General features: G+C 45.6%; 1 protein-coding gene across 2 annotated transcripts in view; it reads left to right on the top strand.

The window, feature by feature from the left end:
• The window catches only part of LOC121003238 (peroxisomal N(1)-acetyl-spermine/spermidine oxidase-like), a 130,199-nt gene that overhangs the window by 52,425 nt on the left and 61,920 nt on the right, over positions 1–15,854 (top strand). For both annotated transcript variants that reach the window (XM_040434908.1, XM_040434907.1), the window contains 2 exons: positions 3,353–3,836; positions 13,619–13,812. In XM_040434908.1, the coding sequence (XP_040290842.1) occupies positions 3,353–3,836; positions 13,619–13,812 (678 nt within the window). The remainder of the gene's footprint in view (positions 1–3,352; positions 3,837–13,618; positions 13,813–15,854) is intronic.

Raw genomic sequence — 15,854 nt, 5'->3', positions numbered from 1 at the left:
TACCTAGCACTGGGCCCCACCAACCAGCCAGAAAAACAGCACAATGGCCCCCGTGCAGCACCGCACCATGTGAACAGTTGGCAAAGCTCACCTTACCTGAAGCTCTCAGGAACTCCAACTGAGAGCATGGTAGGCTAATGTAACCCCTACTGCAGAATACTTAGCTAATTAAAATCACCTGGCCGAATGGAAGGAGTGCTGATCCAGGGACAGAATCTCTATATATTTATTTAGAAAAAAAGGAGAAAAGAAAAGGAATGAATTGCACATCCAGATGCTATGCTTTGATCTCATCCCTGCAACTTTTGCAGAAGACAGCACTAAATAGTGGACACAGAGACAGCTTCGAGTGTAACATACCTCAGTCATTCCGGGGCCGGGAGACAGCCACTGAAATCCGGGACTGTCCCACTGGATCCAGGACTGTTGGGAGGTATGCATACTAATAAGACACCCGTAATAAAGGGGCTTGGGTAAAGTTATTAGGTAAAATTACCTCAGGTTTACATCTCAGGCTAAAGGCTCATTCACACGACCGTATGTACGGATCCGCACCCGTTACGTAATTCTTTTTTCAGACAAGAATAGGCATTTTCTATTATGGTTACGGCCATGTGCGGTCCACAAATTGCGGAACGCACATGGCCGGTATCCGTGTTTTGCAGATCCGCAAAGCACTACGGCCGTCTGAATAGGCCCTTAGGCAGTTGTTTTTTATGTATTTTTATGTTTTTTCCTCAAAGTATCTGGTGCAGCGCAGTTATTATTTGCTAACTTTGTGAGTTTTTTTGTCTTCACTTCTCTTCTGGCCTCCTCCGTCCAGTCTGGTAAACGAGCGCAGCAGCCTGGTCTTTCCTCCTGGTGTGGAGGATGGACTAGTGTTGTGCCTGGTCTGTACAACTTGACCCGGTAAGGTATATTGACCCACAGGGATGAATACTGTGACCTAGGAGGTATCACACCAAGGAGCGCCACCTCTCTTTTTTCTTTTACAATTTATTCTATAAGCACTGTTATTACACCTTGGATTTCCTCTTCATGATGTAAATGTGGTCTTCGTCTGTTTTGAGTGGCGAGTTGCACCACATTTCATAGAGATATGTGCCTACTTTCAGCTGAACATGAATTTGTTGTAAAAAGAACCAAAAGAGGTCAGACTAAAGCCTCATTCACATGTCCGTGTCCATGCTGAAATCTGTGAAAAGGTGGTCAGTGATGCCTCCGTGAAGATGTCCGTGTAGGATCTGTGTTTGGTCCGTGTGTCCGTTTCTTGCTGTCCATGTGTCATCTGTGTTTCACTGACACTGTACAGCTGAAAAATAATTTTCAAAGCATCTCTTCCTAATGATCCGTGAAAGACGGATGGCATTCATGTTGCATCTGTGGTTTTCACGTACCCATAGGCTATACCCATAGGCTATAATGGCACAAAATACAGCATGCTTCCGTGCTAAAAACATGGACCGTGGTAAAAAAAAATCATGTTTGAATACACACATTAAAATGAATAGGTACGTGTGCTGTCCGTGGAGAACAGGTACAGCACACGTACGTGGAACACTGATGTGTGAATGAGAATTAATAGCAGTACGCCTAGTCTAATTCCGAAAGTGCTGTGAGATTTTAATAAATAGTAGGCAAAAGAAAGACAGACTAAGCAAATGCCCCTGTCTAATTTTATGCCTATAAACAGTTAAGCTTGATAAACGTGCTCCATTGAGATTGTGCTAACATCAGTGATATCCTTCAGGGTGCACATAATATTAATAAGCATATTATAAATAATATAATTCCCAATAAATATTTTTTTTTTTTTACAGGTTCCTAGTAGTAGCATACAGAATACAGTACACAGCATAACAATACTTTTTATTGAGCAGCCCAGTGGTTATACTAAAGGAGAGATTTATCAAACTAGTGTAAATTAGAAGTGGCTTAGTTGCCCGTAGCAACCAATCAGATTCCACCTTTCATTTTTGACAGCTCCTTTGGAAAGGTGGAATCTGATTGGTTGCTATGGGCAACGTTTGAAAAGTGTAGAATGTTTTTCGTGGCCTGTCCCCATTTTACTGTGAAAACTTATTTAACTTAGCCTCTCCCAAAAGAGCAAAATAAAGCCAGGCACAGCCAAAAAGGCACAAAGTTAAAGGGGTTGTCCGGGTTCAGAGATGAACCCGGACATATGCCCTTCTTCATCCAGGCAGGCCCTCTGAGATGAGCATTGGAGCATTTCATGCTCCGATGCTCTCCTTTCCCCTAGGCTTTTTCATTAGATCCGGTAACGTACTGGGTCTCTTCTAGGTGCCTAGCCGAAAGACGAGCGATGTCATCAGCACTAGTGGGCGGACTTTAGCGCTGACCTAGCCTGTAATACAGCTGTGACGTCACCGGGAACACTGCTAGGAATACAATACAGTGCAGAGCAAGTGTGAACATTGGAGCATTAAATGTTTTAATGCTCCACTCAGAGGAGCTGTGTAGGCGAAAAAGGGGATATGTCCAGTTCAGCTCTGAAACCGGACAACCCCTTTTAGTGCATTTGTCTCTTCATTCCAGCTGTGCCATTTACGGCCCAGCTGATTGAAAATTCTGACATTACACTATGACACCTGAGTTTCTTTGTGGGTACTACAGTATATGTTCACATTACTAAAATCCACAACACAAAAATCTGTAGCTGAAAAAGGTGGTCTTTGGTGGCAGATTTCTAATTTGGTGGAGTTGTTACAAGATTTTTTTTTATAAAAGTTTTTTTTATTGAGGTTTCGCTGCTTCCTCATTGACCTCTATGAAATCCACAATCAAATCTGCTTCAAAGAAGTGAAATGTCACTTCCAAATCAGCTACTGAAAAAAACCTCAATCATTTTTTCCCTGTGTGCACGTGTCCACATATTTTACATTAAAGTCAATGGGAGTTTTAAATGTGGATTTAGCAGCAGAAAATGCTTGTTTTCTTCTGCTAAATCAGTGGCAGATTTTAGCCATGTAAACATACCCTGAAAAGTCAGGTACCTACTAGGGGTGAGTGAATCGAGCTTCGGATCCAAGATCCGAAGTTGATTCTCTGTACAGCATTAAAATGTATGTGCTTCACGGAGGCAAAACTCATTAAGTCCGAAGTTGTGCAAGACTTTAGTGAATATTTAGTGAATTTTGCCTCGCCGAAGCACATACATTTTAATGCTGTATGGAGACAGGTCAAGTTTAAGAACAAATCGACCTCAGGACTTGGATACGAAGCTTGATTCACTCACCTCTAGTACCTACCCAGTAGAAAATGGGAAACAATAGTGACGGTTTTAACTGGAAAATAACCAATTGCCTTACAATTGTGTTTTTATCTCTTGTAGCAAAAGGCCTGGTTGAGATTGGCGCACAATGGATTCACGGACCATCTCCAGGCAACCCAGTCTTCGAGCTGGCATCTCAATTTGGTCTTTTACGCCCAGATACTTTGCTTGAGGAGAAACAAAAAATTAAATGGGACGACCATCCCTCTTCCCTACCAGTTATCTACAGTAGTGCAGGAAGAAAGATCGACCCAGAAGTGATGACCAACATTACAGAGTTGCATAACACATGGGTGACTCAAGTCCGGAATTTCACCAATGGTGATTGTGATCCTGAAGCTAGTGTGGGACAATTTATCAGAGAAAAGATTGTCCACAGCTCACAAGAATGGGACAAAGAACAAGTTAAAATGAACATGGCTTTCTTAGGGGCATTGCTCAAATTGGAAAGTTGTGTAACTTCAGCCCATAGTATGGACCAGGTGGCACTATGCCCTTTTGGGGAATATACAATGTTTCCAGGACTTGATTGCACCTTTCCTAAGTAAGTAAAAAAAAAATACGATTTTGTCTTGTATTAACTATTAACAATAAGCTTGCACTATTTCTTAATATAAAAGGGTTATCCAACCCCTATAATGTCCCCACTAATGCCCGGGCCGCTTATATACTGTAGATTATACTTACCACACTACACATGGCCTCCGCTTCATCTCCTTATTGCGGAGATTAAAACATCCGGCCAAAAGGGGAAGCAGCCAATAGCAGGCCCAAACGGGGCCGAGCATTCCTAGCATTGCGGGTGATAATAAAGAGGTTCGTCCCCGTCATAGCCTGCTATTGGCTGATCCCCCACCCCCCATCACCGGGTGTTTTGATCCGCATGTGTCACGGTCCCTCCCATGACACAGCTGGTGGTCATTACTGAGGCTATTTAGTTCTGACTCACACTGCTTACCTTGCGGTTGATATTTCCTGCTGGAGTTAGTTGAGCTAGTGTGTTGTTCCTTTGGATCAATTCTGCTTTAAGCTAAGTGTATTTTGTCCTAGGCCTCAGGGAGATGCTGGTTCCTTCATCTGGGAAGGAACCAGTAGTCTCATTCCCTGCCACCATTCCTAGGAACTTCCAGGTTCTTCAGGGCCTAGGTTCTGGTGGGTATTTATACCTTCAGAGTATACTCATACTGGCAGGAGTTAGGGAGAGGTCTATGGATTCCTAGGAGGTCACCATCCCTCTCCCTTAGCTTTAAGGCCTAGATTCCGGTCTATTCCTTCTGTGTGTCATTTGATGTTATCCCCTCCCCATTACCCGTGACAGCATGACTGGGAGATGCAGCGGCGGCCGTGAAGGCATCAGGAGTGATGCGGATGTCCAGGAGTGGGGTAAGTATAACCTATATGAGGGGCCCGGGCATTAAGGAGCACATTCTAGGAATTGGATAACCCCTTTTTTTTCATTAGGAACATCTTCCAGTAGGACCCTAGGCATAATACCTGTTAGGGCTGATCCTGCTGTTTATTGTACAGGTTCTCCAGGAATGATAAAAAATGGCCCCCAGCAACCTGTCCTAGAATGTGAGTAGGGCTGGTTGCCACCACTTGCAGAGCTGCCTAGGAGTAAGGGGTGGGGTATCATTACACACTACACGCATATACTATATATTGGTGAGTTTTCCTGTCAGGCTGCTTAGCCACGATGGCATATCATAGGCATCTATTGTAGAGTAGTGTAGTGTGTACTGAGGCCCTCTCCCCTCCCCCCACCCTCCTCATGTTCTAGAAAAGGTTGCTGGCAGACATTTTAAATTCCTGGAGAACCCCTTTAAATCAAGATATGCACTATTTTACTTTAATTCCAATACAGGGGATGTGCAAGTTTGGTGGGATTTTTTGCAAGCCTCCCCCCTTGGTCAAACCTATGAAGGAAAGATTACTTATCTGCTTCCTAATACTGGCTCCCCATTCCTCCCTCTCCCGCCCTGGGCTGCTCAGCTGTGCTCCCTCACTGTAAACATCCTGTTTGACACTACCCGCAGCCAATTGAAGGCCGCGGTGGTGACCTGCTCCACTTACATTATGACTATTGGTCACATGACACAAGGGGTATAAGACACCACTGCAACCAGTGATTGGCTGTGGATGGTGTCAAACAGGATGTTTACAGCGAGGGTGGCAGAGCAGCCCAGGCCTAGATGAGAAGATATGTGGCCACAGGATGAGAAAGGCGCTCATACAGTAAGTAAGTAAAGATGATTAAGCGTCCTTAAATTAAGGTGAATATGTGATGCTCACCTGTTTAGGTTGCACCAAATTGGGTGCAACCGTGATGAAGGTATCAGGTTGGAGCTGCCGTGTCCAAAAGAACCTATGGCGAGGGCCAAGTCGCCACTTGGTTTATTACTAGAAATAATGACGGTGCCCGTCACGATTTTTGTGGTCTGGCGAGCTGGTGGATGTGAGGCGCAAATCACAACCGGATTTCAAAAGTACAGGTTTATTAAGAGACAACGCGTTTCGGGGTGCGCATGACCCCTTTATGAAGTCTCGTGTGCTGCAGCTACAGCTGGATGTTTGCTATTCGATTAATGCTCCTCGGTCGCTTTTACTGACAATGTAGTACAATGCTTTGCCAGAGGTGAATTAGATATGGCTGAAGCGCTGTGGCTTTGCTATTATACTTGGTCAGGCGATGCTGTCGCGGTGATGAGACTGATGTGGCTGGAGTATTCTGGCCCGGCTACTGCACGTGGTGCGTGCTGTAAGGACGAGCAGTGAGCCGAGACAGCATCGCCTGACCAAGTATAATAGCAAAGCCACAGCGCTTCAGCCATATCTAATTCATCTCTGGCAAAGAATTGTACTACATTGTCAGTAAAAGCGACCGAGTAGCATTAATCGTACAGCAAACATCCAGATGCACCTGCAGCTGCAGCACACCAGACTTGATAAAGGGGTCATGCGCACCTGAAATGCGTTGTCTCTCAATAAACCTGTACTTTTGAAATCCGGTTGTGATTTGCGCCTCACGTCCACCAGCTCGCCAGACCACAAAAGTCGTGACGGCACCGTCATTATTCCTAGATGAGAAGAAGCAGGGAGCCAGAGCTGGAAAGCAGGAAAGTAAACTTCCCTTAACTGGTTTGGCCAAGAGGGGGACATTGCAAACCTCCTCCCCCTCCAAAGTTGCACAAACCCTTTAAAATGGTTTCTCCTTTTAGGTCATCAATATTAAATCATTGGGGATTTGAGACCCTGCACTGTACTCCTTCAAGGGAATGGGAGCAGCTCTGCAGTAACCACCTCTATCCACTAAACAATAGATGTAACTGTGTAGTTTTGACACCTATTTCTGGCCCTGGAGCTACTGCATAACAGCTGATTGGCAGGGTTGCCTGGTCTTGGATCTCTACCAATCTTACAGTGGAATGCGAAAGTTTGGGCAACCTTGTTAATCGTCATGATTTTCCTGTATAAATCGTTGGTTGTTACGATAAAAAATGTCAGTTAAATATATCATATAGGAGACACACACGGTGATATTTGAGAAGTGAAATGAAGTTTATTGGATTTACAGAAAGTGTGCTATAATTGTTTAAACACAATTAGGCAGGTGCATAAATTTGGGCACTGTTGTCATTTTATTGATTCCAAAACCTTTAGAACTAATTATTGGAACTCAAATTATCTTGGTAAGCCCAGTAACCTCTGACCTACATAAACAGGTGAATCCAATTATGAGAAAGAGTATTTATGGGGGTCAATTGTAAGTTTCCCTCCTCTTTTAATTTTTTCTGAAGAGTAGCAACATGGGGGTCTCAAAACAACTCTCAAATGACCTGAAGACAAAGATTGTTCACCATCATGGTTTAGGGGAAGGATACAGAAAGCTGTCTCAGAGATTTCAGCTGTCTGTTTCCACAGTTAGGAACATATTGAGGAAATGGAAGACCACAGGCTCAGTTCAAGTTAAGGCTCGAAGTGGCAGACCAAGAAAAATCTCGGATAGACAGAAGCGACGAATGGTGAGAACAGTCAGAGTCAACCCACAGACCAGCACCAAAGACCTACATCATCTTGCTGCAGATGGAGTCACTGTGCATCGTTCAACCATTCGGCGCACTTTACACAAGGAGATGCTATATGCGAGAGTGATGCAGAGGAAGCCTTTTCTCTGCCCACAGCACAAAAAGTGCCGCTTAAGGTGGGCTAAAGCACTTTTGGACAACCCAGCTTAATTTTGGAATAAGGTGCTGTGGACTGATGAAACTAAAATTTAGTTATTTGGCCATAACAAGGGGCGTTATGCATGGAGGAAAAAGAACACAGCATTCCAAGAAAAACACCTGCTACCTACAGTAAAAAATGGTGGTGGTTCCATCATGCTGTGGGGCTGTGTGGCCAGTGCAGGGACTGGGAATCTTGTCAAAGTTGAGGGACGCATGAATTCCACTCAGTATCAGCAGATTCTGGAGACCAATGTCCAGGAATCAGTGACAAAGCTGAAGCTGCGCCGGGGCTGGATCTTTCAACAAGACAAAGACCCTAAACACTGCTCAAAATCCACTAAGGCATTTATGCAGAGGAACAAGTACAACGTTCTGGAATGGCCATCTCAGTCCCCAGACCTGAATATAATTGAAAATCTGTGGTGTGACTTAAAGAGAGCTGTCCATGCTCGGAAGCCATCAAACCTGAATGAACTAAAGATGTTTTGTAAAGAGGAATGGTCCAAAATACCTTCAACCAGAATCCAGACTCTCATTGGAACTTACAGGAAGCGTTTAGAGGCTGTAATTTCTGCAAAAGGAGGATTTACTAAATATTGATTTCATTTCTTTTTTGTGGTGCCCAAATTTATGCACCTGGCTAATTTTGTTTAAACAATTATAGCACACTTTCTGTAAATCCAATAAACTTCATTTCACTTCTCAAATATCACTGTGTGTGTCTCCTATATGATATATTTATCTGACATTTTTTATACAGGAAAATCATGACGATTAACAAGGTTGCCCAAACTTTCGCATCCCACTGTATATTGATAATCTAAGGATAGGACATTGGCATAAAATGCTTGCACTATTGCTTAATTTATGGTTTTAATTAAAGACCACCTGTCACTAGGACCCTCTTAAACTAGGCACTCTGTTCCGGAATCACCGGTGGCATCGTAGCAGGTGGAGGAGCGACTGGCAACCCTGCCGTACCCAGAGGAGAGACGGTATCCCAGCAAGCAGCCACATTTTGTATGAACTGCATCAATACGTCATGTCGTTCACTCTGGCGCTTTAGTTCCTGTAAGAGATCATGTACGACTGTCTAGAGATGACCAGTGGGGTCCATTGCCTCAGTGTACTGTCACGGATCAGCGGATGTGAACCCACTGTGCCACTGACTAGCAATACTATGGAGGGGAGTAACTAAGCACCTATCCAGATTTCACTAGAGCCTCAGATGGTGAGGATAGGTTTGACCATAGGTAATTGCCATGGGCTACTCCAGAGCATAAACCAGTCAGTGGCAGCTGGTCCAGGCAGACCAGGAGGTACCTGTGAAGGTACTGACAGTACAGACGTGGTCAGACAGGCAGGGTCGTTACCAGGAGCAACAAGACTAGAACCGGAGGAAGAGGCAAAGACGTAGTCAGAACACGCAATGGGTCAGGGCAGGCAGCACAGGAACAATGTTAGACAATCCGGGTGAGCAATGGGAGAGGCGATGCAAGCAGGCACGGATCAGACGATAAACGAAGTCCAGGAACACAAGTGGTAAGCAAACTCTTTAGCACAAGATTAGGACCTTGACTCTGAGGCGTCTGGGTGAAGCGCTGAGTCAATTAAATACCTGCAGGAGAGCCAGGGTAGGTTAACGAGATCACATGACATGACTCAGCCCCGCCCAGGTAGTGATGCGTACTGCCACATCAGCAGCCGAGTACAAGCAGTGTCCAGGTTAAATGGAAGTTGTGGAGCGGAATCCACATATAATACCAACCGCACAGGCAGAGTCCAGAGCTGCAACAGAGGCTGGAAGTAGAGATCACAGATGAGCACGGTGCCCAGAACCACGGTGAAGAGTTGGGGAACAGCGCCGCACAGAGGTCGCTGTTACAGTGTATATGTCACCCACCGATCTAACAGACAGATTAACTATATTAATTTCCCTGTCACGTATGCAGTGCAGGTGTACCTCACACCAAAAATGGGTATATGTCACCCACCGATCTAACAGATGGATTAACTATATTAATTTCCCCGTCACATATGCAGTGCAGGTGAAACTCACACCAAAAATGGGAATATGTCACCCACCGAACTAACACACAGATTAACTATATTAATTTCCCTGTCGCGTATGCAGTGCAGGTGTACCTCACACCAAAAATGGGTATATGTCACCCACCGATCTAACAGACGGATTAACTATTTCCCCGTCATAGATGCAGTGTGTAACAGCGGCTGCTGTGCACATCTGTTCCCCTGCTTAGCACCGCGGTCCCGGGGGCTGTGTTCAGCGGTGATCTGTGGCCAGTGCTACCCATTCACCGCTGCAGTCCTGGGCTCTGTCTGTGTAGGTACAGTGGTTCTGTGATCCGCTCCACAGTTTCCTCTCAGCTCTGGCTACAGCATGATTGCTGCTTGTTTCTTGCAGCACTTTTTTAAGAACCGTCCCGCTTCACTTCCTGGGCTTTATGGGGGTCCGCATTACGGACAAGGATAGGGCTGTTCTATGAAGGGCCAGCTGTTCCATTCCGCAAAATACAGAATGCACACGGATGTCATCTGTATTTTTTGCGGATCCGTTTTTGCAGACCCCAAAATACACACGGTCGTGTGAACAAGCCCTACCTTGTTGAGGGGGTCTGGCAACAAAATCATTTAGTACTGCTCCCGAAGATAGATACAGCTGCTTTCCCTGCTTCCCTGATAGATACCCCACTGATGCCAGTCTTAGGCCCAGAAACATGTTTAAAAAAAATATACAGTACTTTTTTTTTTCATCTCTAAAAAAAAAGCATGTTTTTTTTTATGCGTCTATTTTTTTTAACTTCAATACAGAGTTACATTTTCAGCTTGAGGATTTTAAAGATCTGTGCCAAAAACTGCACTGAAAATGCACAAAAACTGCATGGACTGACATGGAATTCATTTTTTTTCTGCTTTCCATTTATTTAAATGAGAGATTTAATGCCGATTCTGCCCCAAGATCGGGTGTTCTGCTTCTTTTTTTCCACACTTCATTTTTATATGTGTAAAAAAAAAAAAAAAAAAAAAAAAAGCAAGTGCTGCTTCCCATTGAAGTGAATGGAAGGTTGTTTTGAGACATTTTCTGGATCTGACTTTGCGGCAGAAATGCTTAAAAATCAGCGTCAAAAAACTCGATGTGAACTGGCGCATAGGCTGTATTTACATCAGATTTTTACCCCAGGTTAAGCATATACAGCGTCATACAGTGGCATTCGTCACCATAGGCTTCCATTGTAAAAAAATAAAGATCCGTTTAACATATACATATATATATATATATATATATATATATTATTTTTTTACTGGACTATGCAGGATGGAGAAGGGTAGTATACTAGGAATTTGCATCCTTTTTTTCCACACGTACATTGTATGTTACATGTGGGACAAAAATGTGATGTGAACTTGCAGTGCATTGTACAGTTGTTGAAAAAACCATACTAGCCTGCTCCCCGCCGGTCCGCTCTGTGATCTTCCAGTCCCCATTCTGTAAACGTTTGGGTGGATGGGGGTCATAACTGTGTGGCCTCATAACGGTGTGTCCTCAAGCAGCACATAGGCGCCCAGGGGACTGGGGCATCAGATGGGTAGGGGGCCTAGAGGACAGGGCATCATATGAGTAGGGGGCCTAGAGGGCTAGGGGCATCAGATGAGTAGGGGGCCTAGAGGACAGGGCATCAGATGAGTAGGAGGCCTAGAGGGCTAGGGGCATCAGATGAGTAAGGGGCCTAGAGGGCTAGGGGCATCAGATTAGTAGGGTGCCAAGAGAACTGGGGGCATCAGGAGCCCACAGGACTTGGGGAGGGGGGCAAAGGACAGCAGATGAATGCAGCTGGGGGGGGTGGGGGGGCAGACAACATGAGATGCAGGACAGCTAGGGATAAGCCTGGAATGTATGGGCTCCTGAGAGTGACAAGCACAGGATCTTCTTTCTGCAGCACTTCCTGTCACTATTTAGTCTCCCCTCTCCCTCCTGTGTTTGCCGACTACACAGCAGTCTCTGAAGCAGAAGCTGGGCTGTACTAATAGTTAGGAGAGGGAGGGGAGACAGGATCTCCCTGTAGCACATTGTAATGAGCCCTTACTGCACTATTAGGGTACTTTCACACTTGCGGCAGGACGGATCCGACAGGCTGTTCACCCTGTCGGATCCGTCCTTCCGCTATTTTGCCGTGCCGCCGGACCGCCGCTCCGTCCCCATTTACTATAATAGGGACGGGGCGGAGCTCCGGCACAGCACTGTAGTGCACGGCGAAAGGCCTGCATGTCCGACTTTTTAGTCCGGTGGCCTCTCACCGCGAACTGCCGTAATGCGCCGGAGCTCCGCCCCGTCCCCATTATAGTCAATGGGGACGAAGCGGCGGTCCGGCGGCAGGGTGAACAGCCTGTCGGATCCGTCCTGCCGCAAGTGTGAAAGTACCCTTAAGCAGCCAGTCTCCTCTATTAATGATCCGTGCTGATGGGCGGGGATTATCTCCCTGTTCTGCTCCGAGGACATTCTAGAGCAGTGAAGTGAGTGTAGAGGGGGGTGTGGCCAGTCTGAGACTGTTTACTACTGCTTCGGGCCCCTTGTCAGCTCGGGCCCCGAAGCAGCTGCTTCCCTTGTAGCTTTGCCCCTGATGTCACCCACTGAACTAACAGACAGACTAACTATTATATTTTTGTGTCAGGGGTGCAAAGATGGTGTATTGCACCCACAAAAGATCGCTATAAGGTCACCCACAGAATTAACAGCCAGATTAATAATTTTATTTTTGTGTCAGGGGTGCAAAGATGGTGTATTGCATCTACAAAAAATCACTATAGGTCACCCACAGAATAAATAGCCAGATGAAATTACTAACACTCTCCCTCACTTCAGCTTCCTGTCCCTGCACTACTCAGAGCTGATGGGCGGTACTACACGTGATCCAGCTTTTATAGAGGCTGGGTCACATGATGCACCGGCCAATCACAGCCATGCTTCTGCATCATATGCATGGCTGTGATGGCTTCTAAGTGCCCAGAGCTTAAAAGCTTGTTGATTGGCTGCCCTGCAGTCTTTTAACAAACTTTATTAAATGCCCGAACACCGAACTTGAACCCGAACTTTTACAGCAAGGTTCGGATACGGTACAGACCCCAACTTTGCAATTTGGGTTCACGCAACACTAGTCACAGGTCCTCTTTGAGTTTTAATACTTTTAAGGCTACTTTCACACTAGCGTTCGGGGCTCCGCTTGTGAGTTCCGTTTGAAGGCTCTCACAAGCGGCCCCGAACGGATCCGTCCAGCCCTAATGCATTCTGAGTGGATGCGGATCCGCTCAGAATGCATCAGTCTGGCACCGTTTGTCCTCCGCTCCGCTCAGCAGGCGGACACCTGAACGCAGCTTGCAGCGTTCGGGTGTCCGCCTGGCCGTGCGGAGGCAAACGGATCCGTCCAGACTTACAATGTAAGTCAATGGGGACGGATCCGTTTGAAGATGACACAGTATGGCTCAATTTTCAAACGGATCCGTCCCCCATTGACTTTCAATGTAAAGTCAAAACGGATCCGTTTGCATTATCATGAACAAAAAAAAAATTATTATTATTTTTTTTTTGTTCATGGTTATGCAAACGGATCCGTTCTGAACGGATGCAAGCGTTTGCATTATAGGAGCGGATACGTCTGTGCAGACACCAGACGGATCCGCTCCTAACGCAAGTGTGAAAGTAGCCTAAGAAATTAAAAAGCTCTTTTTTTTAGAAATAAGATTGCTTTGTGTTGTCATAGTTTGACATCCATAGCTTTTTAAAATTTTCTGCAGAAATGAGTGAGATATGAGATGTGTGAGGGCTTGTTTCTTGCAGGACAGGCTGCTGTTTTTATTGATACCATTTTGGGATACATGTGACCCTTTCCGCACTTTTTATAAAAAAAATTCTATATATGTGAAATGGGGAAAAGTGAATTAAATTTTTTCAAATATTTTAAAAAACTTTAACTATTTTTCCAATTTTTAGCCTCTTTGAAGAACTGAACCTGTGATTACTATGTACTGTAATACTTCGATTTTCTCAATGTGTTACCTTTAAATGGAATATTGTCTTTTTTAGAGGATTTGAAAGTCTTGTGAACCACATGAAGGCACCACTTCCAAGTGGCACTGTATTACTGAACAAAGCAGTAAAGAGCATTCACTGGAATGGATCCTTTCCTGGCAGCGACTCTCATGTGTATCCTGTGCAAGTGCAGTGTGAAGATGGTGACAGCTTTGTGGCAGATCACGTCATTGTCACTGTTCCTCTAGGTAAGTGAATCTACAATATGCAGATTTAGTACTAATCCTTAGGCCTCTTTCACACGGGCGTTGCAGGAAAATGTGCGGGTGCGTTACGGGAACACCCGCGATTTTCCTAACACCCCCACAGCGGCACGACAGGAGGATACCTCGCCACCCCAGGGACAGGAAACAACGTGGAGATCTTTAAATACTCCCCTCCCCTTACCTGCTCCAGTTGTTTCCTGTCCCTCTGGGAGCAAGACGTGGAGTTTCTTTTTGCTGGTGGGATTTCTTTCACCCATCAGCAGGATCGCCGGCAGGTCGTTAGGGGAGCAGGATCGCGGGACTGCGGTGCGGTTCTCCCTGTCTCCCAGGTACAAGTCCTCCGGTGGAGGCAGCCCCGGGCAGCGCTTCCTCGCTGGTATCGCGAGAAGGAAGCACAGGATCGTGGGTCACGTGAGCGGAGCTCACAGGCGCCGGAATTTGACGTCACTTCCCTGCTCAGATTCAAAAAAGCGGCGGGAATCGGCGGCGTCCTGAGAACAGCATGTCAGCATCAGGAGAGGACGTGATGCGCAGACCCTCGGATCCTTCCAAGACCGGCAGCCCGGTAAGCTACCCTCCTCTGGAGGGAAATGATGAATGTCTATATTGCTGTGATTCACTGTGGGGTTTAGGTTTCTGACCTCTGCACTGGATAAGGGACTGTACCTCTCCCTTTCTACAGACTAGGCAGCCTCCCTTATTTTATTAAACAAGTTTTCTGACTTATATCTAATATAGGTCAGGGAAGTTCAGAAGTCAGAGGCCCAGCGTGTCAAAAAATGTTCCATCTGTAAAAAGGCCTTACCGTCAGGGTATAAAAAAGCCCTTTGTGCCAAGTGTTTGGAAAAGATTGTGGCAGAAGAGTCCCCTTCCTTATTGGATAATATTAGGAATATTATTAAGGATGAAGTAACCAGCGCTGTGGATCAAAGACTAGCTGCTACGTCCCAGAAGCCTTCTACTTCTATGACGGAGATACCCGCGACTTTAGAGTCGGAATATCAGGAAGAGGACTTTGATGAAGGGGAGCTCTCAGAGTCTGAACCCCTTTCCTCTGAAGATGAGTCCGGGAAACCTCTTTGTTCCATTGAGGAGACCGAAGTATTATTGAAGACCATTAGGGCAACTCTAAACCTAGAGGAGTCTAAACAGTCCAAAACTATACAGGATTTAATGTTTAAGGGCTTAGGAGAAAAAAGGAAGAGGGTGTTCCCCCTCCACTCTAATATTATAAAGTTAATTAATAAGGAGTGGACCGATGTGGAAAAAAGACCTAGCGTATCTAGGGTCCTAAAAAGAAAATATCCCTTTGCTGAGGAAGATACGTCCTCTTGGGACAAATGTCCTAAGGTGGATGCCCCCGTAGCAAAAATTACGAAAAAGTCAGCCTTACCCTTTGAGGATTTAGGTCTCTTAAAGGACCCAATGGATAAGAGAAGTGAGACCCTACTAAAAAAATCTTGGGAGGCTTCCATGTCCATCCTTAGACCTAGCGTAGCCGCAACGTATACAGCCAGATCCATGTCTATCTGGTTAAGCCAGCTGGAGGAGCACCTGGTATCAGGAACCCCTAGAGAGGATATTTTAGCTTCTCTTCCAGTTCTTAAACAGGCAGCAAATTTTTTGTCCGATGCTTCGGTCAACTCTATTAAGTTAGCAGCCAGGTCTGCGGCCCTCTCAAACTCTACCAGAAGGGTGGTGTGGCTTAGGTCCTGGTCAGGTGATGCGGCATCCAAAAACAAACTCTGCGGCATCCCCTGCGAAGGTGATAGGGTGTTCGGATCAGTACTGGACGACATCCTTGAAAAAGCCACAGACAGAAAGAAGGGGTTTCCCTCAGAACAAAAGAATTTTTGTCAGAGACGTTTTTTTCCCACATCTAGGGGCAGACAGGATCAAAAGAGAAAGGATTTTTCCCCCCGGTGGCGTTCGGGAAGAGGAAGAGGTCGAGGGTTTCTATTCAACCCCTCTGACTCCTCCCGAAGGCTGAAGTTCTTCCTTCCAGCCTGGGAGAATATCTCCAA

Source organism: Bufo bufo, chromosome 6 (assembly GCF_905171765.1).
Source record: "Bufo bufo chromosome 6, aBufBuf1.1, whole genome shotgun sequence".
Taxonomy (NCBI): domain Eukaryota; kingdom Metazoa; phylum Chordata; class Amphibia; order Anura; family Bufonidae; genus Bufo; species Bufo bufo.
This window is presented reverse-complemented; position numbering and strand designations above follow the sequence as displayed.